Source organism: Centruroides vittatus, unplaced genomic scaffold (genome assembly GCF_030686945.1).
Source record: "Centruroides vittatus isolate TY-2023 unplaced genomic scaffold, ASM3068694v2 contig_436, whole genome shotgun sequence".
In the NCBI taxonomy this organism is placed as follows: Eukaryota; Metazoa; Arthropoda; class Arachnida; order Scorpiones; family Buthidae; genus Centruroides; species Centruroides vittatus.
The window spans coordinates 346,599-374,260 of NW_027122237.1; the positions used below are offsets into that span (position 1 = coordinate 346,599).

Below are 27,662 nucleotides of genomic sequence, written 5' to 3' on the forward strand. Positions count from 1 at the left end.
AATGTAAATATTATCAGCTCAATAGAATTGATGTCATTTCCATTTATCAATAGACTATGCCCTATTTTCTTCTTCGTGGACTACATCCCATATTTTATTTTCGGGTTTTTCTTTCGTAGAAAATATTTTGTAAAAATTGAAATTTAAAAGTAAATTTGTCATTTAATTTTAAATTTAAATTTAAAAAAGTCTTTGTAAAGTCTTAATTTGTTACTAAAAAACACAGAAGAACCTGACATTTTATGAAATAAATTAAATTTCAAAATATATAATTAAAAAATATAATGTTACGTGACTTTTAATTATGTTCCTTTTGTAAAATTCTAAAAATAATTTTTTTCTCGCACACACAATCGACTTCAAAGTGTGCTTACTACTCCCGACTAAATACACCGATCTTCATTCAAAAACCAATAAATAATTTTTATTAAAAAAATATAAGTAAATTTAATTAATAATATTTATATTTTAAGTGATTTCCTGGAAAAATGACGTCACGTTATTATCCAATAAGAATTATCGATAGATAGCATCTTTCTCTTCACTACGCTTTCCAACATGGATAGGAAAGACAGCCTTTGCTTGGAGCTCTTCAGCACTATGATGAAAAACTCCGAAAATCAATTTTCGGAAGAGAATATAAATTCGGAGAGATCTTGGTCCAAACACGCCTGGCCAACAATGTCGTGCCAATTGGAACATATAGAAAATGGCACGAAACACCAGAGGAAACCTTCGAGAAATGGCATCGTCAATCGCACGGTATGGTTTACGTTGATATTGATATGCATGGGATTTTGTTTGTTTCACAGCATAGCTTATTTAAGAGAATACTTTCAATACCCCACTGTACTAAATCTTCAAGTTAATACCGAAAGCAAATTGGATTTTCCTGCAGTAACCGTTTGTAATTACAATAGGTAAGTCAACGTTATCTTTGTTTAGTAATAGATGAAACTAACAGGAGCGAAATTAATTGTCAATTGGGAAATTAACTAACTCCCGCCGAAGGCCCGGGGGGAACCTTTGGGGAAATATCGGGGGTCCTGCCCTGGAATACCGCGGCTAGCTAAATCTGTCACTATTAAGATTCAAAATAAGTGCAATGTGTTTATCTATACAGTAAGGCCCCAATATACGACGGACGAAATTAGTATAATAAAAATCCTGTACACCTAAACAATGTCGTATCTACCATAACAAATGATTTACTTAGATTTTACATAAGCAAATCCTTTCACGTGTTTGTTCTCTTCATAAATCGTCGAATACCCTATTTTTAACAATACAATATTCTATTCGTTTCTGTAAGAACTTTTCAGGGGTGCGAGAAGATATAAAATGTCTCTAAGAATATCTTTAAATTGTATAATTAAAATTTAATTACTGTATACATATTTTGGCCTTGGGTGTCGGGGCTACGGCTCCGGCTTTCCCCTAAAAATAAATCATTCAAACGGAAGAGTTTACAATAGAGAATTGATATAAATTTGGTATTGCTCGTGTTAGACGTGGTATTCACACTGATCTTTATTAAATCCTGTTATTGTGCAGGTAACTTCCACGATATATTTTTTTCAAACAATACGCAATCACGGCCGGCGCTAATTACGTGAGAACTTTGGGAAAGATGACAAAGCAGCGCCTCTTGATATGTAAAAACAAACAGATTTCAAAATGTCGTGCTTTGTTTTAATTTAGTTAAATAAAAAAGCACAACTTATTGACTATATGAATTTATTTTTATTCAAAAAACAAACCGGAAAGAAATATTTAGTTTCGATACACGTGTTGTACGTATATGAAGCTTTTTTTTAACTCTTTCCGCCCTGTGGGCACTAAGAGGGCCTCTTTTAGTAGGCCCATTATGGGTTCGGCCAGGCCCACAATGGGCCGACCGGGTGGTGAGGGACGGGGCTCGACATATCCGGACGGACCACCCCCGAAGAATTCCTGGGGATTTCTCGACCCGTTCGGATTCGAACCCGGGTCCTCCAGAGCGGTAAGCTGCCACCTTGACCGCTCGGCAATCCGGCCTCCCGTATATGAAGCTAAAAGAATATTGAACTGAAGTACAAAATTAAGTAGTAAACACGGCTTAATTTTGTATCCAGTTTCCGAAATGAGGCGTTTTATCGGCCATGAATTTGAAGTGTGCGTGTTGTTTGAACATCTTCGACCGCCGGGCACGCCTGTACAACACAGTCAAATACATTACACACAGTTGACGGAGAAGTTAGAGAAAGGCTTCATCATCAGGCTGAGGGAAATAAAATGGCCGCTTCATCGAATTGTACGCCTTCTAGACCATTCTGACAACTGTGACGAGGTGATAGGTAGCGGATGCACGTGGCAGACTCTGGATGCCCCAACAAGAAACGTGATCGTTTGATCGCGAGACAGACTGGTGAACTCTTCAATTCCATTTGTATTGTTGAGCAGCACACTGCTCCAATCCAAAATGCTAGTTTGGGAACGAGTCTCGAATGCCGGTTGATCACTCCTAGTAGTGATGCAAGGGACAGATTGCACAGCGGTCGGTAGGTTCGGGAAATCCTGCTCCCTCGCGCGTTGCCTTTTATGACAGAGCTACAAACAGCCATTTTCTAGCAAGATAATCCTTAGTTGTACACGGCTACGGTTTGCTGGGATGTCTGTCATGTTGCCACACTTCTTGACCTACACAGTCTTCAGATTTCATAGGTTTTGGAAGCTTCCGATCATCGATAATTTTTAAATAATTTTATTTTTAATCGACGACATTAATTTTGTTTTCTAAAAATCCTTTTTAGAATAAGAAGTAATGCTCTAGATTCGTTTTGTTGTACATCCGGATTACTCTTGAAAGCAAGCAGTTTATGCCACGTGTTAAATGTTACCTGTTCTCAAACTAATAACGAAGAGGCTTCCTCCAAAAGACTGAAAACTCTTATTGGCTCTCCTCCTTTATCTGTAAGTATTTATTATTATTATTATTATTTAACTTATATATTTTCAAAAAAGTACTCTAAATTCCAAGAATAAGCAAAAACTTCTATAATTTAATAGTAAAAATGTAGCAACGAGTTGCTTAACTTTCCCGGCGACATTTAAAATTTTGGTGGCACCATCTGATATTTTATTTTAAAGATAGAATATGATCTACCTAAACAAGATTTACTTATAAATGAATAATTTAAACAATTAAACGTCTATAATTGTTATATTTATTGCTCTTTATGAATTCGAGTGTTGCGTAACTTTCCTGGCTGTTATGAGGTTTTATTAAAAAAAAACTTTTATATTATTAAGCAAAAAATAAAATTGCGTGTGGCACCATCTGTTATCACTTTTTGTTATAAAAACTTTTTATATTTTTAATTATTATAAAATAACAAAAAGCTTAATTTTGAGGGTAGGGACGGTTTTATAAAAATTGTAAGTGATAATAACGAGTAAAATCGTCATTAAGTCCGACCCTACTCGAGATACGACAAGAGACCCCCCTCGACCTTTAACCACCAAAATTTAGTAGCATCGACCCCTGCAAAATTTCAGAAATTTTTGACTAAGGGCACGGGAGTTATCAAGCTTCGAACGGGGTGAATAAAATCGTTTCCCCCACAAACACTAACACCCATACATACAAAAAAAAGCCGAATTTATTTGCATTTCTCGACGTTTCAAGGTCCTCCGAGTCCAAAATTGTAAAAATCTTCGGTCTTTATTTTTTAACCATCGCTATACTTTCCCTTTTACATATGACAGAGCATAGAATGTAAAAATAAAATAAAAATAGAATAATTTTCACGAGAAGCTTCGTTCCTAAAATTCTAATTCTTCCTAATTTCGAATTTAGTGGTGCAGGCTCTTTATTACTGGTGTTTGTTAAGTTTTTTTTTAAATGTTTAGTATAATTTACATAAATAATAATTGTTAATGTTAATTATGTCATAAGATTCAACGAATTTTCAAAAATTAACGTGAAAACGTATTTAATCAGGCATCGACTGCATTTGCAACATGTCCTCGTAACAGAACCAATAATACAGTTTTATACGAAGGATCCACAATGAAATATTTTTCTAACGCTTACGTATCACTTCCTCTGTCCAAAAAAATCGAAATGGGACATCAGATACAAAAATTCGTACACCAATGCCGATTCATGGGCCAACCGTGTGACCACTTGTAAGTTAACCGATGAATTTTTGAATTATTATTTTAAATATTTTATATTATTTTAATTTAATATTACTATATAAGGATTCTAACAACATAAAATTTCGTTAAAAGCATTCGCAAATTATTCCAAATTAAGCCAAAACAATCTTTTGGTCCTCTCTCGTTAATTAATTTTGGTGTATACTCGTATACTTTTAATTGTAATTCACTACTAGATGATCCAATTATCTGTGGTTATAATCCAATAAATGGCTCAAAACCATGTTATCTCTAGGAGTTAACGTGGTTTTGAGACATTTGAGAAACAAAAAAGGCTTGTGATCTAGATAAAATTATAAATGGAGTGGTAAAAATCCTTCTAGACACATTTTGTCGTACTTATGTTCGACGATTTCAAGCTAAGCTGCAGATTTCCTATTTGGAAGTATGTTTAAATATGTTATACGGGAAAGATCTCGGGTCTATGCCAGCAAATTATAGATCGATATCTCCAATCAATGCGTTTAGAAAGATTTTTTCTTCCATATTGGCGAATCCTTTGAATCTCCGGATAGAAAAATTTGGTATCATATCCACTAGTGGGGGGACGATTTTGAAAAATACAGGTGTTGATTATTATCTTATTTTACGTAAAATTTTTCAGTCGGTGTTGTCTAAAAGCGCCACAAGTTATATATAGCGTTTAGTGATCCGAGGAAAGCATTTGCCTCTATGGACTAACGATATCTTATGGTGGAAACTCAGTAAGTTTGATATTTCCAACTCCCTTATTAACTTACTTAAACAGCTATTTTCCAACAGTAGATACGTCATAGACGATTTAATCAAAACAGATTATTGGGCCTCAAACAAAGGATTACCTCGGGGCGAGCCTCAGATTCTTGGGCCTGAAAAAAAGAGGACATTCTGAACAGGATGTTCGGAATCCTGTATGAACAATTAGAAAATCTGTTCATAAACGATCTTCCGACTTTTATACGAGAAAATAAAATTATGGGTGTAGAGGTGGATTTTCTGTTTGCGGACAATATTATTGGGCTGAAATTTGAAAAAATTGTAGACCTATAAATTCTCGCTATCGTCTGTCTGTCTTTCCTTGATCTCGAGAAGGTGTTAGATAAATGAAATTCAAGACCAGATATAGAAAACTTAGAACAAGTGATTAATTAACTATATACGAACTTGCGGTATAGAACGGAAGTCACACGATTACGATTCAAAAATTCCCCCTCCCGAAAGGAGTTAGATAGATGACCGGCACGACTCTCTTGTTATAGGAAAAGTATGATGTACAGGGGCAATCCACTACTAACTTGAGGTGGAGAGCATATATTTTAAATTAAATAAATTAAAAATATGATTTAAAATTAAAGCCCGGCATTGGCGGTAAAGGCGAAAGGTAAATTAATAAAGTTTACACTTATAATTACATTCTGCAACCATATTCGGTTATGCAATAAATCGATGACACTTCGTAGAGTAGACACAGATCTTCAGTGTGTTTTAATTTACATTCGGACATTATCAGTAAATTAAATTATTTTATTTTCGCGTAATTCTTAATCTCGTAAACCGTATATTTCAGAAATTTCACGACATTTCATACCTTTCTTTATGGAAATTGTTTCACTTTTAACTCTGGTCAAAACGGTAAAGATATTCTTCGAGCAACTACCGATGGAAGTATGAGCGGTGAGTTCAATACTTTTTTTTATTCATTTTGAAGAAATATCATCCAATTCTTAAAAGTATTTATTTTAAGAAGCAAAAATGTAATATTCAAATTTCCCAGCTTGTATTTTTATACAAATTTTTGTATTTGAAGATCTTTTCAGATACTTTCAATGTAATGCTTCTGTGTAAATATTTATTCGAAAAATTAGCATGAGAAATTTTATTTATTTCCCCAAATAAAATAGATACACTTTTTTCTACATTTTTATCCGAAGAAACTTCGTTAACATTTCATAAAAGAGAATTTCGACCTCATTAAATGTATACAGTAAAACCCGTGTAAAGCGAAATTGTACGGTACCGAATATTTTTTAGGTTTCCGTTTTGAACAGGTTTCTTTTCTTAACAGAAAATAGCTCCTTTTTTTAAAAAAGAATTTTTACCGTTTAGCCAGGTTTCCGTATTAGATAGGTTTTGCACGTACTGTACAGTACATCACGCATTTTCCTAATCTTCGTATTTTCATCAAGTACACGTAAATGGAAGGATTCACGCGATTTTGACTATTACCGTGGAAAAAACGGATTAAAGTACTTTAGAGAATAAATGAACATATAAGTTAACTGTTTTACTCGTAAATGATCAGCACGTTTTACGAATTATTTGGAATCCGTTCTCGTCATCACCCAGGATTAACCACGTGGACGTGACTCGTGTTTCCTCGCTTTTCCCTTTCAGGCTATTTACGTTAAAGTACGAACGATAATAAATAATCTATGGTTCATTATCTCCTCGTTTTGGAAATTCCGTCATTGGTGCAGTTGCAAAAATGGAATCCGATCAAAAGACTAATGAGCATTCGGCTCGTTGGTCTTTCGATCGGGCCTAGTAAACTATAATGTATTTCATTTACGACCAAATTCACTCAACCCACTTTTCAATAAGACATAAAGGATCCCCGCACCCAGGAAGAGTGCGGATAAATTTATACGGCTGAATATCGACATGTTTTGCGATTTTACTCCCGAAAGACGATCGATTCGTACAAAGGACTCCTTATAAATTGTTTTTAAGAATTGAAAAAAAACGCACGTTTTGCAGGATATTTACAAAAATAAATGAAATTTTTTTTATGTAAAACGAGAGTGCAAAATTTGCTATAAAATTCACAGTTCGTAGAGTTTTGGTCTCGAGATGGCAAGTAAACTTTCCGAATGAATTTTCCACAGAAAGTTCAAAAAGATATAATTAATTTTCAGGTCTTCACCTAGAATTAAATCTGGAGACCGACGAATATATATTTGATCTTACAAATAACATCGGAGCAAGATTAATTATTCATCCTTCAAATGTTAAACCGCTGCCAGAAAACGAAGGAATTGCCATCACGTCCGAATTAGAAACCTCGATATCTATCGAACAGGTTCGAAATATTTAACGTTTCTTTATATATATATATATATATATATATATATATATATATATATATAAAACTTTAAAAATCTTTATTAGGTAAATATTCATCGTTCGAAACCCCCTTATCCCGATAATTGTATCGATTATCCAAATGATAGCGAAGGATTTTTATACACTAGGAACGTAAGTATTAAATATATATATATATTTAGAAGTATTGAACACAATCTTGTGTTCAATAGTTCTAAGACAATACAACACGGTTTCACAACAAATCATATATATATATATAATAAAACAACCATTTTTTATAAGCTTAAAAGTATTAAATTTTATTTCTAGACTTGTCTTCGAGATTGTTTTCAACAATTAAGTCAAAACAAATGCAGCTGCGCGGATCCAACATGGCCGCTTCCTCGTAACAGCACGTCTTGCGATTTGCGCGACGTAACACAAGGTAGAGTATTATATACAGAAGGCCGGATGGCGGAAACAATAGCTAAGATAATGGATAATCTATCAAACACAAAGGAATCTTTATAAGCTTTTAAAATTAACAGTGGCGTGTCGTGACATTTGATGATGGGGAAGCTGTGTTTCCATAAAAATTTTAAACAAATACCGGAAGTGATAAACAGTTTATTTATTTTAATCCTAAAATAGATAATTGACACGAAACATTCGGATATTTTGGCCGTGGAAGCTGTCCAGTATTCGACAATACGGCGCTTCCATTGGGAATAGAAAATACAAGGGAAGCGGCGCTACCACAGCTTCCATGGACGGCACGCCACTGAAAATTAACGAGAAAAATATAATGTACGGTAGACTCCCGGTAATCTATACCAGACTTTACGTCTGGTATAGATTTTATATTATGATTGTACTAAATGTTGTATATATTTTAATAGCCATTTCTTTTTAGTATTAAACAATGAAATCTGCTAATATGACCACTGAAGGTACCAGTTGAAAGTGGTCACATTAGTGGTCATTTTACACAGGTGGTCACCTTATGCAAAAAGAGAATGTAAGTGTTCTTGAATGAAGAGACCGGCTCAAAGTGTAGGTATTCATATTAGCAGGTTTCACTGTATATTCCAGGAACGTTAACTTAATTTACGACAAGTACGACGTCTCCCTTATAACGGTTTTCAGGAATCAATTAGGTCGTAAAAGCGGAGGATGCATTCACAACTTTTAAATTTGTATGTAAATGCATACAAATTTACTGAAAAAATTTACTTTAGTGTTGACGTCGAAACTTCATACAGAGTGCACAGAACTACGTATTAATATATCTATTAGGTGTTATTTATTTACAATCGAGACAATGATTGAACCATATCGAAACTTCTTTCGTCGATATTAGTAACGTATTTGGCATATTATATTAACATAAGTATGTATGTATATATATTATAGTTTGCTGTTTAGACGACGTCAGACAACTCTTAAGAAATGACGAAAATATTTGCGTATGTCCGTTGCCTTGTTTGTAAGTATTAAGAGATAAATTTCCTTTAAAGAAAGTTTATAAATGTTATTTAACTTTTATGTTGTTATTTTATGTTCAGATGAAATTAATATTAAGTTATATATATATATATATATATAAAAATATATACACAGCGTGGCCAAAAGTTTAGGACAGCTAAGCAATTTTTCTTACAAATGCCTTTAACTGAAAAATTAATTTAACAAATATGATGCTGCTGTTAAATGTAAAGAAAGACTTTTATAAACTATGTATATGTCAAGTATCAATAGGTAAATATTTATTTTTTAATGAAAATTATCTCTGTTCAAACTACCTACATTTTTACTCTGGACAAAAAAGTACAGGATCGGAACAAATTCGAATTCAAATGCCTCAGTATTTTGAGGAGTAACCAAAATTTTTAATGGCGGCTTTGCATCTTCTTGGCATAGAATCGACTAAACGTTGACAAAATTCCTTTGGGAATGGAGGACCAAGCTTTTTGGACAGCCTTAAACAATTCGTTTTTATTTTTGAATTCTTGTTTATGAATTCGTTTTCACAACACTCCGTGGGATTTAAGTCCGGCAATTGTGAGGGCCATTCGAGTAATTTAATTTAATCCTTTTGAAACCATCTTTTAACCAATTTACTTGCGTGTTTCGGGTAATTATAATATTGGAATTTCCAGGTTAAAGGTAAATTATCGTCAGCATAGAGAAACATTACGTTTTCTAGTATAGATTTGTACTGTTGTTGTGCTGCAATTTGAAAAAAAATGTAGACACTAATTAAGGACAACAGTCTCGAGCACGGAGTTAGATGTCCGGCACTACTCTATTGCTAATAGGAAAAGTATGATGTACAGGGGCAAGCGAGTACTAATTTGAGGTGGAAAACATATTTTAAATTAAATAAATTTTAAAAAATAATTAAAAATTTCAGCCCGGCATTGTGAAGATGTCACAATAAATAATTGAATAGTTGATGGATAGGGCCAGTTTCTTGTCACGAGAAGCATCCCCACAACCTGATGCTGCCACTTCTATTTTTATACAGATAAATGGCTTCTTCCTGGAAATTCTTTCCAATTATTGGAATTGGAAGAAGCCATTAAATTCTTAGTATTAAACTATTATACTATGTCTAATAGCCTAATATTAACTATTTAAAATTTTATTGTTGGTCCTAAATTTTTGGCCAACATTGTATATTAGCCTATATATATATATATATATATATATATATATATACAGTAGAGCATCGATTATCCGACCCCCGATTAACCGACCGCGTTCTAGTCGGCAAATTCAAATGTCCGCTAGTGATGTGGCGCTACAATATTTGGTTACGTCTTGGCTACTTTAATATTATTTTTGTTAAATTTTTGCATGTTTTAGCTGGCAGCACTGGCTCGACCACGAAAGGGAAGGCTAGTATTTAAACCTGGCCTAATACACTATACTAATAATGTATTTTTTCATACCTTTCGGTTATCCGACCAACCCCAGTCCCCAATTAAGTCGGATAAACGATGTTCTACTGTATAGGCTATATGAAGAGGAGGAAAAATAATGCAACTGTACAGGCTACAAGTAATCAAATCTGGATGTAGCGCTAGCATTTCTTCCCCTCTGAAACTGACACTAAATCGAGTATGGTGCTAAACCAAAGAATCTTATACAAACGAGTTTGAGTTTGAAAGTTACGCGTTTAAGTGATGATGCCATTTACAATGCAAAATTGTAAATTCAGATAATTAACGGTTCTGTATTTAATAATGGGGAAGATCCGTTTACCAGTATACGTTGGCTCTATTGAGGCGCTATATCGAGGTTTGACTGTGTATATAAGCATTGTGTATACGTGAAAATGTCATTTTGTTTAATTGCTATTTAAAAATAACCATCGAGTGAGGTCAAAACGCTTTTGTATTTATTTATTTTCAAAATTTAAAACGTTATCTTAAATTTTGTGTATTCGTTTAAACAGTGAAATCCAATACAAGCTGTCAGTTTCTTCAACCAAATGGAATCCTCTAAAATCTACAGTAAGTAAATTAAATATAACAAACGTATATGTAAATAGCATTATAAATTGTTTAATAATCATAGAATAATTTGGGTAACAATTCACATTTTACTTTCCTAGCTGTTGTAACATTAACATTTAATACTGCAATTGTACCACACGTGACCCTTCGGGTTTTTGGAATCGCGACGTTTTGAGACCCGCCGAACCCAAAATGTCAAAAAATTGATACTTGCCGTGTGTTTGATTTAATATTTCGGAGTGAGATAAAGATTAAGAAACGAAATTGGGCATGATAATTTGTATATAAGAGGCATTGATGCTGTTAAATTTTGGTGATTAAAGGTCGAACGGTTGGGGAGATAGAGGGGGATTCGCGTGTGGTATCTCGAGTCGAGCCGCCATGTTTAAACGAACTTTGGCAATTTTGTTCGTGTTTTCTTTCTTGTCTCTTAGGAATTTCTATTAGGTTGGTGAGGGATTCGGACCCGGTCCGGAGCTTCCATTTAGCATAAAATTTTAATTAGAAAAGTTTGAAATTCTATTTAGATGTTTCGAACAATCGTTCTTTTATTTTTACATTCTCACTTTGAAATTTAAAAAAAATATATGATCTTAATCAATTTTAAAATCGTCAATCTTTTAAATAATCATTTTAATTATATTTTAAATTTTAAAAAGATACTTTTATCATTTCGATTAATTTCGAAAATTCTAAATTTAGGTTAACAAGGAGATGTATTCCAGGTAAGAAATTCATTACAGTATTATGTAATGTAAGTTAGGTAATATTTCACGATTAATTGTATTTTGCCAGGAATATTACCTCTTATTCTATAGTTTACTAAACTGTTATTGTCTAATTATCATATTTTCAAAGATTTTTAATGAGATATTTCAATAATCAACATTGACGTTAAGAAACACAGCATCATTATTCCACAAACAACACGCGAATATAATTTGAAATGTGGAATATTTATATCAAACCATACACATATATATATACTACGTTATAAAAAGTATTCGGGCACCCTACGTTGTTAGAGGATCCCTGTTGTTCCTGTGAGCAGACCTTTAGGACGCTTTCACACGATCCGAATCGTGGAAAAAGGCCTTAGTGTTACGCTCTTACAACTCGTGGTATTCACGAGTTCTAAGAGGGTACGTATTTCATTTTACAGTCTAACCAATCCAGGAAGGCAACTCCCTTTAGGCGTTGGACTACTTTACTAATCATTCGGAGTGAGGTATATTATGAGTCAGCTGGCTTTTGGTTAACATACCTTAGGGATAGAGGGGTTAAACCGCGCCGACTAATCGCGTGATGTACCTTTACCCCTGGTCAGTAAACTAGTCCATCACCTAAGGGGAGTTCCTTCCTGGGTTGGTCAGACTGTACGCGGTATCTGCTGACACGCCACTCCCACGTAAAACAAGACCATATGTTTATAATGTCCTGTATAAAAAATATTATAATTAATTAATGATTCGATAAAACTCTAATACAGATATTTCGACTCAATTGTTATTTTCCTTTTTACAGCATCCTTCCTTCCGATATTGCTAAAGTTCGTATTTATTTTCAAACGTTAGATCATGTCGTATTAAAAAGTCATCCCAAATATCAGGTTAATGTTATTTTATTAACATATTACTCGATAAATTTTCTTCTAAAATGACCTCTTTCTAGGTTCAAGATATATTCAGCAATCTAGGAGGACAAATGGGCATGTGGTTAGGTATATCTTTAATGACGTTGCTACATTATTTCGAAACTATCTTGGGTTCTATGTTCTGTAAACAAAAGAAAACCATTCATCAAAGTCCAATTGGAATTAATCCTTAATCCTTAGAAAAATTTCACGAAATATGAAAAATTCTTTTATGTAAATTTAAAATTAAATAAATTTTCAAAACTATTCTGTTTTCAGTTGTCAAAAAATAACTGCATTTTTCTTAAATTTAGGAATTAAATCGTATCAACTTGTCACGGAGATGCTTCGATCAATAGTAGCGAAGAACCAGAACAATTCAAATTTGAGATTCAGAAACTCGTACCAGTAAAATGTACACACAAATATCTAGTGCTAGAACACGGAGAAAAACACAATAACCAACGGAATACAAGCACGTTCAAGTTTTTTAAAGAGATTCCTCATTGAAATAATGCAGCGTATTTATGTTCGTACAGTACAGCATTAAATTTTAGACAATGAAAAGATGTGGGTATGTCCCATTACTTCTGTACGGGTGCTAGTTATACGGGTTACGCAAAACTCTGGAAAACGTTTCTAAAGTGCGAATCATTTTACAGGCATCACCGTCTATCTCATTGCACACGCTGCAATAATTCGTGTTATAGCAATTCCTTCACCTTGCTTTTGCGTAATCTGTGTATCTATCCTCGCTACAAAATAAACGGAACATACATCTTTTCGCTGTCTAAAATTTAATGCATCTAACTAGGCTACACGAAAGCATAAAGTTAACTTCTATCTATATTCAAACTTCTTCTAATCGAATATTTTAAGATTATTTACTCCAACTTTATACATTGACGTAGCCTGTACATAAATCATTATTTATAATTGTTTTAAAATAATTTTTAACGACAAATTTTACAAAGTAAGAAAATTTACATTTGATTTCTTCCATTGTACTATACGAAACGAACTTCCTTCTCACGTTTAGTGTTAAAAACGATACCGAAATGACCTTACGTTTTTCATATTAAGCATAAAATTTCGAAATTAATTTTTAAAATTCTATTATTAATAATGTAATACTTAACCAGCAATTATTTATTGTGACATCGTCACGATGCCCGGCTGCAACTTTTAATCATATTTTAAATTTATTTCATTTAAAATATATGCTTTCTACCTCAAATTAGTAGTGTCTTGCCCCCGTACAAGACACTTTCCTGCTAACGATAAAGTCGTGCCGGTCATCTAACTCCTTTCGGGGGGAAATTTTTGAATTGAAACATCGTGTATAGTTAATCCAGGGACCTGTTGCCCCTAAGGTTTCCATACCTGGTTTCGTCTTTCATCTATCTAACTCCGTTCTCGCGATTAAGGAAGGACAGACAGAAAAAGGAATGACTGAGAATTTGTCTATCATTTTTTTTCAAATTGCGGTCTAACAACTACTTAAATGCAATTTAATCACTGTATTTTTAACACGCCAATTCATTGTATTTTTAACAGAATGGCATGTCCAATCTTCCAAAAATTAATATTTGTACAGTACAGTACAATAAACATGGTTTAACCAGATTAATAAGGATTTTATGTGATATTTTTAACAATGGGAGAATAAATTTTGAGTGCAATTTATGTCTTTAATTTTAAATTGAAAATAATCCAAATAAGTTTCTTAGGGTACAATTTAAAATTTTTATCCTTTCACAAATTTAAAAAAAAAATTATAAGAAACAAAATTGATGATGGGCTATCCACTACAGTATTCTAAATCTACTCAGTAATTCATAAAACTTTTATTTAACAATTAAGTATTCGATACAGAAATACATCTATAAAGTAGAAAATGATACTACTTTGATGATATTAAATGAACAAACTACATTTTCTTTTTTAAAACTGTCAAATAAACAAAAATATTAATTTCCTTTATAAATTCATCTTTTATAAATCAGTTTATTAACAAGTTTTGTAAATAATTGAATTCTAAACACTTTTAAAATACTAAAATTTCATTTGTAGAAACACATTTAGTATTGATGAATGAAATGCCAACTATTATTTCAACAACAACAATTTCCTCGAATTTCACAGTTGCGTACGTACGGTCCGTATGCATCGTATATTTTGATGGTATTTAATTATGCACCGTGTAGAATATATTTTTAACTTATGGCAGCGAAGTACATAAAATATATTATATAATACAAGATAGCCAAAAAAATCGGTTAGGCACCGTAGACTAAATAGCTGTCTTAGTTGCTTACGAACTTTACAAAATTGTTCGACTTGTACAGTACCTTAAAAAGTTAGTTTTAATTTTGTTAATGTTCTTTGACAGCTTGTTCGAGTGACTTATGTAATTAACTGACTTTTGGACAATCCTGTATTTTAACTTATGTAATTTGTATGTACAAATTCAAATATTTCTATGTACAATAACGGTGCAAAGTGAGACGACTTCGCATTAATGTAATATTTTCATTAGCTTACCTTATTTTTACCCGAATTAATGTTTATTCTTGCGGGTCGAGCTTATATAAATTTAAATTATAACCTGTTCCAAAAACACTCGAAATCTATTTTTATTTTTTTAGATGTTGCTTTAAGTAAAACTGAAACTACCATTGACTAAATATTAATTAAAATTTAAAATTATAAATCCAGCTCATTCTAAATCGAAATTAATCGGAATTATCGGAACTGTAAACGTATTTTCTTTTCGAAGACGCAATTCTTCTCGTTTTGCTATTAAGTTGCCGAATTAGGTCGTCTCTCGAATCGTTATTCGGAAATTTCTTAACCGTTGCAAGATCTTTGAATCTGTTTCTGTTGGAGTTTGTTATAGATCTGCTTCCTCTTCCTCTCGCCCTTCCCGGACTTCCGGGAGACTGCTTGGTCCCTCTGGCACGTAAACTTTCGCCCCTTCCTCTTCCTCTTCCTCTTCCGCGCGTCGAAGAAACGGATGCATTTTGGTCTTCTTCCATTTCGTCGTCGGAAATATCGACGTGGCTGATCGAACCGGACTTCTTGCGTGATTCTTCTAGGGTTTTTGAGATTTCTGTCGACTCGTCTTGAGATTTTAATCTTTCGGCTTTATATTTTTGGATTTCGCTATCGATATCTATGTCATTTACGTCATTTATAACTAAAGACTTTAAAAATGTCTGTGTTTTGTTCATTTGATGAGCAACTATATCCTGAATTGCTTCCTTGACTTCTTTTTCGACAAACTCGTGTACGGCAAAACTCATACCGTATTCCGACAGCAACGATAACTGATCTTTTTCTTCTACTTGTTGAAAATATTCTTTAACTAAATCTTCGACCCGAGATTTATCTAACAACTCGGGCTTTAATACTTCCTGCAAGACATCCATGTTGAAATCCACCTTTTTCGAGACACTTCCTTTCTTACGATGAAACAGTATGATGTCTTTAGGATTGGCTACTTTTTCTACGTACTGTTGACCAAAACGCTGAACGTTAAAAGTATCAAAATTATCCGAATACTCGATTCTTAATCTTATCAATGGTTTTTTTGGCTGTTTACTATTTCCTGTATAAATCAAAATAATTAAATTCAAAACTAATAATAAACAAAACGAAAATTAAATTTATTATTACAGATATTATATTTAGTTATAAGATTTAAAATAAATTAACCAGAGACCTAAAAACTTAATTATTTATACAAAGTTTACTATTAAATAGCTTGTGACTAATCTACTTTTCAGATATGATTAATTCAATATCAGGTTACGGTTTATGTTTGTATATATTAAAATATTAGATATGATCAAAAAGTCTTTGTGCCTAATGTTTTATTTGAAAATTACAATGCAAAGAAACAGCTTAAAATGTGGACCTGATGCATTGGACTGTCCTCTAATGTCCCACATAATCTCCCATGTTACTTCAGCATTTATACCATCACACAACAAATTTTGGATCCCAGTACTATGGCTGCATTTGGATCCATTGTTGCAAAGCGGCTGTGATGTCTTTGTTGTTGAAAAATGTTGTCACTAAGAAATTTCTGTGAAGAACTAAACAGATGGTATTCCAATTTTCTTGCACTTCTTCCATTATGGCAATTTTTGCATCAGTGAACGATGTATATTGACATCCTGACAATCTTCATCTGCAATATTGGTCTGCCTATTTTGAAATTCTTTATGCCATCAATGCACAGGTATTGCCCACCATATACTGGAACAATATCACTATAAATTTGAAAGGAATTCCAATTTTTTCCCCCCAAAAATTGAATGATACTACATTACTCGTATGCAGTTGACAATTGCAATGCAGCAGCCATTTTAAGACATCTAGGAGCTTGGCCCCCTAAAATAATATCAATCGGCATATTTAAATTTTAAAGCATTTTGCAACTTTAAAAATGCTGTATTAGTTAGAATAAACTATATACTTGAATCTCTAATAATTATAATCTAACATCAATAAAATTTGTTTTAGAAATATTTCTTTCCAAACCCCTCACCATTATCCTTCATATCCTAGTCTAAAGGCATATCGGCATATCTAGTCTATTTTTAGATTAGTTAATTAACACTTAATGAATTAATCTAAAAATTAAAACAAAAGCAGTGGGGCATTATCCTACGGGCAAAAAGAGTAATCGCTTGGGGCTCCAAACCAATCTTTTACAAACTCGTTACAGTACTAAAAATATCAAAATTTAAATTTGGACCATATCTGGAGATTAGATTGACAGCGTGGTGCAGGTACAGAGTGCACTGGCACGGCGCAGAGGTCGTGTTAAAAAAAATAAACGAGAATAGCGGGGAATTCCCCCAAACAAAAGTTTGACGTCGACGCCGTACGCGGGGCCTCCTGATTCAAGTTTACCCGGGGCCCCAGGAATCCATAACATGTCACCTGAACAAAGTGCAAAAAATAGCAACAAATAAACCCAATTTAAACTGTATCGTTCATTATTTTCAATTTTTGTTTTAATGAACTAAAGTGGTTTAGATAATATTTTAAATTAAAATACACAATTCTATATTTCTGCACAATATAATGCATTGTGCATAACTCTAAATATCTTAACATAAAACTTTCATTTTATTTCAGTTTGTTGAAATATTTATTTTGGTATTCAAACTATCTAAACTTTCATAATATATTTATACTAATGAAATATTCATTTGCTTTTCATATTCATCCATTATGTATCTTATTTTATAATAAATAAATAAATGAAAAACTATTGAGGCAGATGGTAAGCTACTAAAGAAAGGTTGACTCCATGTAAGACTTATTTCCTGAGGTGTGAGGTGTCTTCATCTTTTCCTTTTCAGACAAGACACTTTTAATGTAATGTCTTGTTTGAAAAATATTTTATATAAATTTTCTACATACAAACTTAATGTCCTGGACATTTTATCAAATATATTATATAAACTATCTTAACTTTATTTATTTTTTCTTTTAAATTTAAAATTTCCAGATTAAAGAAGAAAATATTACTTTTCATGATGTAATAACTACAAAACATTGAGCTTGACACTTAAACAATTTTTAATTTTTGTAGTTATAACACAATTAAAAGCAATATTTTCTTCTTTAAATTCTACTGGAGTTGCATTTTAGTTTTAGTAATTGCCACACATTACACTTACCTGTGTGTTCAATTATGGCTCTGTCTAAAAAGCTATCTACTTTTTCCTTACAATATGTAATAACTTTATTAGTTATATCTGAATCTTCAAGATCGAGTCCGGTTTCATTCAACGAAATATATTCGATATAAAATTGACGAACTGTTTGCAATGGTATTTTAGTCATTTTAAAACTCCTTTTATGTATCTGAAGAAGACCAACATGTTTTTTTGCAGCTTCTCCGGGAGTAAGTGAGGTAGCTATGGAACTTCCTGGTTGACTAACAAAAAAGTTTTGTTCGGTATTCCACTCTGGTTTGATTAAACATTCGTGTTCGTGACCCCAAATAACCAAGTCTAAAAAGTCGTCTAAAAATTGTTCGGGAATATAATTAGTAACGCCGTGTTTCACTCGATTCTGATGAAGAACGAACAAATTAAACCAATTTTCGGAATTCTCCCTCGGACGTAACATCGTCACCTTTCCTTCGCGAAATAATCTGTGTAGACGTTCGTCACGAATCGAACCCAAACCGTAAAGAGCCAATTGATTTTCTCCTTTCCTCATGAGTAATGGCGATATTTGTATTTGTTCGAGATCCGTACATTTTCCAAAATAATTTATAAATCCGGATACGCTCAGTAAATCGGCGGTACAGAGACTACCTTGCCCCGCGGGATCGTCGTGATTTCCGTGAATAGAAAAAACCGGTATCGATATATTGATGTTAGGATCTTCATAATTTACTACTGGGAAGCTGCTATGTTTAAAATTCTCTGATTGGTCACTCAAAAATTCTATCTGGACAGGATTATCACCTAAACAATATTGCCTAAGTAACTGTAGACATAATGAAGAGATTTTCTGGATGGTTTATTTTCATGAAAAAGATCACCTCCTAATAATATAAAGTCAACTTTATTCTCTTTTGCAATAGACAATATTTCTTCAAATGTTTGAAAAGAGTCATTTCCTGCAATAAAAAAATTTAATTAACAACTGAAAGAATTTCAAACTTTGAATTTAAAAATATTTGAACTGATAATTAATATTTTTATTCATTTTTCAAGATTTAGCATAGTTGTTGTTATTAATTTTAAATTACTAATTAAAATGGATGATGAAAACTACCATCAATTAATTGTAACTATATTAAAAACAATCTTTTAATTTCTGTATGTTTTCGTTTATCTCATAAGATGCAAGATGTCCAAAACAATAAAGATAAAGGTTTTAGTGTGATGATCTAAGACGAAAGATTTGAATCCAATCCAAAATCTCTAGAATTTTCATGAGGGTTTACCCAAATATATCTCTCATCACTCGGTTGTCCCACCAGACTGTAATGGGCTTAAAAAGGTCCTCTCGGTCCTACAAAATTGAGAGTAAAAAAAGAAAAAGAAAAATTCATCTTATAAAATTTTACTACATAAAAGCAGTGGTAGATTGGCCCACAGGGAAATCAGAAATTTTCCAGTGGGCCATTTGATGTATTGAACTTATCTGCCTCATTATCAGGTTGGCAGGCAATTTACATATATGGGCCTATATTTGATATATATACTAAGGCCAAAACTTGTTGCCAGTCAGACATTACATAAAAGAGAAAATACAAAATATATCAAAAGAATTATTTAAAAAAGAAAGATATAAAAATTTCAATTTCCTGCAAATCAAACAAAAGTTGATTCGAAAGCTTATAATTTCTCAGCATCACTTATGATTAAAAAATACTAAATTTAATGAGCAATTATCTTATTGTGACATCATCACAATGCTGAGATGCAATTTTTAATTACTTTAATTTAAAATATATGCTCTCTACCTCAAATTAGTAACGGCCGTACGTCATACTTTTCCTTTAACAACAGAGCCGTGCCAGTCATCTATTAACTGCTTTCGGGGGAAAAGTTTTGAACGTGACTTCTGGTTTGCATCAGACGTTCACATCTAGTTAATTGAGGCTTCCTAACCTAAGGTTTCTATATCTGTTCTTGTCTTTAATCTATAACCGTCTTCTTCAGGTAATATGTCAGATAGAACATTAGAACTGTAGAGATAGAACACACAATCTTCTATCCACCATATCACCCGAAGAAAGTTATAAGCTATCAAAAGTACAAGTCAATTAATTGTCATATTTATCCACAATGCCATTAGACAGTTTCTTAGATTTATCTTTTATTATTAATAAGTGGTGTCTCTTCTTGTTTTTATCTCATCACTATAACTTTAATCTTATTGAGATAAAATTGGATGCTTAAAACTGAAACACAATAATTAACTTCTAGAAGTTCATTTAATAACTACTACACTTTACTGTATATAAGATGCACCCCTATTTTGATGCAGGATATTCAGTAAGAAAGTAATTAATATATAGTTCCTCGCCAAATTATTAGGCCCATTGACTAAAATCATACATTTCGTACTATTTTCTTCTCTTTTTTTATAATATTGTTTAAGGAGTATTTTTTAATGTTATTCTTACTCTCTATTATGTCACAAACACTTCCAATAAACTTTTTTATATGGCAACACCGTAAATGTAAAAAACTCAACTTTTACTAGAAAAGGGGAATGACTGATAGAGGTTCTTATTAAGGTATGGCACATAGCCCATTGATGAGAACAGAAATAAAATGGATAAAGAGTATTCCTTGTCATATAGAATCACTACTGGCTGTTAACTGTGGTCATACAAAATACTAATTTTTATTTCAAAAGACAGAATTATTTAAAATATATATCAACAATTGCATTATTATTGATTTATTACATCAAAAACTAAGAAATTATCAATTTTTTTCATGGATCTAATAATCTGGTAAGGTTTAATTTAAGCTATCGTTCACCTTTTCACAACTGGCATTTTTGAATCTTTTTTTTTTTTTTTTGGACAAAAATTGTATTTTATATACTGTAAAATATAACTAATGTTCTTGATTGATTTTAGCAGACATTAATTGCATATGTTTATAAATTTAAACAATTCAAACAAATTGTTAAAAACCTTAATTCTAATCATTCCAACTTTTTATAAGTATTGTAGATAAATAAAAAATAAAAACAACAAATTCCTCTTCAATGTTAATGTAATATATTTGTATAACAAACACCCATTTACTTAACTACATTATATAGGCCTTCTAGGTATTTGATAGGCAATGTGCATTTCCTATCAATTTGTACTCTCCCTTCTGTCTTTCTTTGTATATTCCTAAAATTTCATATAACCCACTAGTTTTTGATTTCTCACTTTTTAAATAATTCTAGTTTCCTTCCATATGTCTTGTTGGGTTGCAAGGGATGCAAGAACTGTTGAATAAGTGTATTGATTACTTACACCTTACTGTATTGATGTTCCTTCAGCCTACATTGTCTGGATGATCCAAACCCTTGCAATCCCTATAATTGAAAGCAATGAAAAACTGAAGAAAATACCATATTTCCTTGCTTAAGCCCAGGGATTCAAATAAACCCTGAGTTGTAAAACGGAAAATTTGTTGAAGTACTTCACTGTATAGAGTAATGTGTATTTATATTAAATGTTTATTTCAGATAGCCAACTGTTTAAATTTATCATAAAGGAATGTTTTTGCCCTGTATTAAGTAGGACAGCTTCAGAATCCTAATGAATATAAGTCACTGTTCAAACTAAATTTGAACTGTTTTTGAAGATCAGACAGATTTGATCCTCAAAAGCTCTCTCTTTTTGAAAGAGATGGTAAGTTTGAACCAGAAGATGGTAGTCAAGAACTTGATTCCTACAATAATATAAAAACAGACACAAATGACAATGTAATAAACAAATTAGAAGACATTGAAGACAGTAATTATTTCAAATATTACTATCATTGTAGCTGTAACCTATAAGTACAGTCAATAAATGATTTTGATAGTTTTTGAAAATGTACAATTAATTAATTGGGCTAATTTTGAAAAAATTGTAGATCTATAAATTCCCACTGTCATCCATCTGTTCTGTCCTTCCTTAATCTCGAGAACAGTGTTAGATAGATGAATGTCAAGACCAGATATGAAAAGCTTAGGCGCTGATATATGAGATTTTGGTCTAGACTCATATATCTTGGCAGTGTCTCTTGGCATTCCTTGCACACAAACAGTTGCCATTTTGAATCATGTGAATAGTGTGTGCTTTTCATGTTGTGTGATGGAAATGTTTAAGAAGATTGAGCAGCCAACCACCTGTGAAATAAGGTCCATTATTCACTTCCTGGCTGTAAGAAATCTGAAATCGGCAGAGATTCATCTCCACATCTGTAAAGTTTATGGTCCGAATGCTACGAGTGATAGCAAAGTGCATAAGTGGGTAAGACTGTTTAAGGAAAGTCGAGAGAATGTGCACGGCGAACCACACTCGGATTGACCGTCTGTCATTGTTGACGATCTTGTCCACGAAGTAGACACCTGCCGTGGAAACAGACGATTCACCATTTCCACCCTATCAGTTAATTTCCCACAAGTTTCACGATCAGATTTTTACAAAATAGTGTCAAAAAACTCTAACCATAGGAAATTGTGCTCTCGATCCAGGAATGGTTATCCTATCGGGCGGCACACTTCTAAGACACGAGTCTACAGAAACTGGTCTCATGCTACAACAAATGTTTCAACAACAAAGGAAACTATGTGGAAAAGTAGCCAAAAGTGTGTACAAACTGAGAAAAAATAAATTACTCATAATGTTTAGAAGTTTATTTTTTACTATAAAACAGTCCTTACTTTAAAAATATCCCTTGTATATTTTAAATTAAATAGATTAAAAATATGATTAAAAATTTCAGTCTGACATTGTGATGATGTCACAATAATTTTTGCTCATTACACTATTTCTTTTCATTTTTACCCACTTGTCTTTTGTAGCAAAGTTTCGTGAGTCTTCAAACCAGATCGGTAGATCAATGTTTTTCATGCCCTTGGCAATGTAATAACTTTTTTGTTAGCATATAAATGTTTGCAATATGTGAGTCCCAAGGAATATGTATGTTTTAAAGGATTCCTCCAGGGATTAATCAAGAAAATATGGTATTCATATTTCTTATATTTTCATATATTCTGCTTAAACTTTTCCTATAAATTAATCAGTTATAGAAAATAGAATGAGATAAAAATGTAACTCTGTTTTAAAAGTAGCAATTTTATCCAAATAAGACTACTATTAATAGAATGATTACTATTTGTTCAGGAACAATTAGCATATACTGTATTTCATAAAATGTTCAAAACTTAATATAATATATTGTGTATGAATACTTACCTCTAATGGCATCTTTCTCAGCATATCCAAGATGACAATCGGTAGCTACCAAAATATTTAAAGTATCTGTGTGCGATAGTGCATCTGACTCATTTAGGGACATTGCAAATTTATAACCTTAAAAGAATAAAATAAAGGAAAATGAGATCAAACATATATTCAATATTCAATATAAGAAAAAAATGACTGTATAATACAGAAGTCAAATGAAGCAAAGGGCTAGTCAAATAGATGTATATCAGACACGAGCCATATTCGATGTTCGGTAAACCAAACATACTGTAATTTAAAAAAAAAAAAAAACCCCTTTTGTTGCAGGCCTTTATGACTTAATAAATAGACATTTGAATTTTTTTTCTTTTTTAATTCCCACGGGATGTTAGAAACAGGGCCGGATTATCGAATAGGCAAAGTAGGCAAATGTCTAGGGCCCGTAATTCGGAGGGGCCCGGCTTCAGTGCAGAAGATTTCTCTGTTTCAAAACGAGTTAAAAATTATGTAAGAAATTCGATAAGACAGAAAAGGCTGTATTTAACAATTCCTACTAAGCTCCGCTCGACTAGCCATTGCCTAAAAAAAAACAGGTCAACAGCCAACCGTGCGTCAGAAGTAATGTACGCCACGAGATCTCTCACCATCTAGAAATATTCCTAGGACTGCCTCTCGTGGTAGTACTAATGTTATGGTTATGATTTATTTTTTAAATCTAAACTGATACGTCGCGACTTCGCATATTCGATATAGCGTTCAAGTTGCTCGAGTGAGAAGATATTACAATTCAATAGTGTTTTATAAAAGAGTTAAAAAGGGTGACACTACGGTGTGACTTGGGGTGACACCACGATATCCGCACCGGGTGTCACCCATGCTAGCTACGCTAATGTCACATTATATAAGATTTGTTTAGAAGCAACTTATTTAAATGGGGCCCCAATTTAAATTTTGTCTAGGGCCCGCTAGAGGCTTAATCCGGCGCTGGTTAGAAACATTGATTTTTTAGAAATCATTAAAGCCGTGTGCCGGATACGAAGCCTTAACAAGCCATATCCGGCCCGCAGGCCGCAAGTCGACCCCCCCGGTATAGTATTTATTGTGTACAAAACAAATATTTTTCTATATCTGAAACTTTAAATAAATTAGATATAAAAAAACTGAACTTAAGAATTTAATTTACAAATTGTCTACTTATCACAAAAAATCTTGATTCCATAATTTGAATAATCCAAATTCGACCAAGTTTAAAAATTTTAAGAAATTAAATTCATTTTAAAACACTTTTAGATTTAAGATTGTCTTCAATAGGGGTAAAAATCTAAATAATTAAAATCATTAATTTATTAATTTAATTTATGGATCAGTAATTCTTTATTTTCTTAATTTAACATTTTGATACGTACCAGTACACTAATTATAAATTAAAACTATATTAATATATTTGGAAGAATACAGCTAAATGTGAATTGTCAGAGTATACAAATTCAGGCAGTTCATATTTTCATATTTTTAACTGCTGATACACTTAATAGTAATGAATGCCTTCAAGAAATATAATTTTCCAAAAATCTACGAACGAATCGACTTTAGATCGTAGTACAGATTTAAAATAAATTTCTTAATGTATTCATGCTTTTCCAATTACGTACACAAACCAGTTACTTGATGGGTTTTATAAAAAATCATCCAAATAAACTTATTATAAAATTATGCCTGCATAAATTTACTTTTAGAAAATAAACTGAGACAATATGTAGGGATGACTCTGAAAGCTTTGCATTGCAGGAATACTATAGGACTTGAAACAAAATATTTTTTATTTAGGAATATTGGACAGCAGTAACATTTTTGGAGTCACTGATGTTTGTGGTTGCACTTCACATGGCTTATCATGAAAAAGTATGACCACTCTGAAATTTTTTTGTACCACCTGAACACAGTAGTAAAGGGTGGGACATCATCTCCAAAAGCCAATTTCATTCATTCATAACAATCTTTGTCATTCAGTCCAACACAAAAATCATAGCAAATCGTTGCATGAAGTGCTTCTATAGAAAGTTCCATTGTTACTATGACAAACAGGGCTTGTCTCACTTAGATTGAGAGAGATCAATGAAATTTGTTTATGCATAATAGGTCATGTAAAGTTTATTATTAAAAAAACAAACGCTTTAATTCATCGTGGATGGTTTGCTTGTATGCAAAACTTTCAGAGCAACCCTTGTATTTCCTTACAGTAGTTTCTGCTGTACATTTAACATTGAGAAAATATTTTCAATTTTGATGATATTAAAAAGGGCAATTAACATGTTTGTTGTCAATTGATGTAATTCTGCATCTTGACACAATACAAAATTGCATGTTAAACAATATTTTTGATACATTTCTTAGTTTTTATTTTAATAAATTTATAAAGGTTCAGGAAATTAATATGAGTAAAGAATTTGCCTTCATTATAAACTGTAAATGTCAATATAACACCAAGCAATATCAAAATAAACTTGGAAATTGTATAGATTGCACCCTATGGAATTTTGGAACTTTGAGTATATATCTTAACTTGGGGGACCAAGACGAGTTCGACGATACCCTACTTTTGAACTGGAGACCAAAAATAAGAAAGTTATCATACTTTTTTCGGCAATCGCGCGACGATCGGGAGTCGCGTCGCTCTATCCACTAAGCCTATCGCGTGTTTAACAGGCAGTCCGGCAAGTCGGCCATATATACCTTCAAGAAAGGCGGATGTCGATCCACAAGCACACCGATCGTCTACAGTCGGAGTTAAGTCCTTTTTGCACACCCTCGCGCTCGTGGACCTCGGGGCTACCGCTCCTCGGTCTCGCTATTGCCGGCGGTCGGCTCGTAGTACTAGCCGACCGCACTATCGCAATCGGGAGTCGCAATGCTCGAACAAAAGGAAAAAAAGGTACCGGCCTTCGACCGTTCGTGCTCCCGACGGACTCCCTCCGGGAGGGGAGCCGCAGGCAGGCCGTCGATCGTTTAACGTCACTAGTTATCGATTCTCGGTAGTTATCGAACAAAAGAAAAAAAGGAAGTGGCATTTGACTATTCGTGCAATTTCTTACCTTTCAGAGTGCTTTTTTTAAATTTGTTTGCAGACTTTACCGCGAGATGGCAGCACCAGCAACTACGGTGCCGTCCGCACGAAAGCATTAAAAAAGTACGATAACTTTCTTATTTTTCGTCTCCGGTCCAAAAGCAGGGTATCGTCGAACTCGTCTCGGTCCCCTCGGTTCAGATATATACTCAAAGTCCCGAAATTCCATAGGTGGTAATCTAAACTATCCCCGAGATTAGTTTTTAAGATGAAGAATTGTATACATTTATATATATTAAGTGCATCGAACTTTTAAAAATTAAGCATAAAACTTTCATATATTAGGTGCATCAAACGTGCCTCAGGTATTTGTAATGCTGCTGGAACGCCCACTAGGAGGCGTCCTGGGCTACTAGTACTTTATAAATGTATAATCATTTATTGCCCGCCTTTCATATAGGAAGGCGTTCAGTTTTAATTGTTTTTAAACTTTTATCCATTTTCACAGTTACTCAGCACGGAAACATGTTTTGGAGATCGATAACACGTGGATGATATCAGAAACCTTCCTTATCTTTACCGATTAAAATGTTTCAACCATAATCATTCGTCGACAGGACGAATTATATTTGTCTATATTATATATATATAAAGCATTATAAATTCATACCTTTAAATATAAGTAAACAGAACACGTATAGACCTCTACATAAGTAAACAAACGTCACAATATATTTTCGACATAACCCGCAACTCGTAAGTTAGCGGTAAAAATCACCGAGTGTTGCCAGCTTTGAAGACAAAATTTAATAAACGCTATAAAAGATAAATTATTGTTTATTTTTATTTTTTTAAAATTTGAAAATTTATAAAAATTATTTTAACGAATTTTTTATTTATACGTAAATAAAATCGTAAATTTCAAACTTTCAATATACGCTCTAAGTATTCGCCGCCCGAATTAAAGTCGGGAAGATTCGAAAGAAAATAATTTCTGTAAACACGTAATTATTGCGTGTTGCGGCTCAGCTTTTTCTGTATTTTTTATTCGACACTTATGGTACCGCTTACAAGAAAAAAATTAACAATTTACCACCCCGCCCACCCGTGGACCAGTGGACAAAATCAAGGGGCACGACACGGAGCGAAAAGGTGTAGGTGATTCATTCATTATGAGATTTTTCAGACGATTCACATAAGAATTCTATGGACTTTTGAGTGAATCAC

The 27,662-nt window shown here is 32.8% G+C and overlaps 2 protein-coding genes across 4 annotated transcripts; one reads left to right on the top strand and one right to left on the bottom strand.

Moving 5' to 3' along the window:
* The first annotated feature begins 428 nt into the window (after positions 1–428).
* On the top strand, positions 429–12,672 carry LOC136976936 (amiloride-sensitive sodium channel subunit gamma-like). 3 transcript variants are annotated; one of them, XM_067272328.1, is made up of 12 exons: positions 430–920; positions 2,793–2,952; positions 3,983–4,170; positions 5,750–5,856; positions 7,098–7,261; positions 7,351–7,437; positions 7,597–7,711; positions 8,680–8,752; positions 10,727–10,784; positions 11,490–11,512; positions 12,312–12,396; positions 12,459–12,672. In XM_067272328.1, the coding sequence occupies exons 1-12, from the start codon at positions 559–561 to the stop codon at positions 12,612–12,614; spliced, it is 1,578 nt and encodes a 525-aa protein (XP_067128429.1). In that variant the 5' UTR covers positions 430–558; the 3' UTR covers positions 12,615–12,672. The 3 variants fall into 3 exon arrangements, 2 of the variants coding, with proteins under 2 accessions (XP_067128429.1, XP_067128430.1); XR_010881003.1 differs by lacking the exon at positions 11,490–11,512 and having other exon boundaries at positions 429–920; positions 12,459–12,596; XM_067272329.1 differs by lacking the exons at positions 11,490–11,512; positions 12,312–12,396 and having other exon boundaries at positions 432–920.
* Positions 12,673–15,155: 2,483 nt separating this feature from the next.
* On the bottom strand, positions 15,156–27,196 carry mre11 (double strand break repair nuclease mre11). Its single transcript, XM_067272369.1, is given in 5 exon segments — positions 15,156–16,030; positions 18,120–18,953; positions 18,956–19,072; positions 23,381–23,497; positions 27,106–27,196. Coding segments are annotated over 4 exon segments (1,929 nt in total). The 5' UTR covers positions 23,484–23,497; positions 27,106–27,196.
* Between the last annotated feature and the right edge of the window lie 466 nt (positions 27,197–27,662).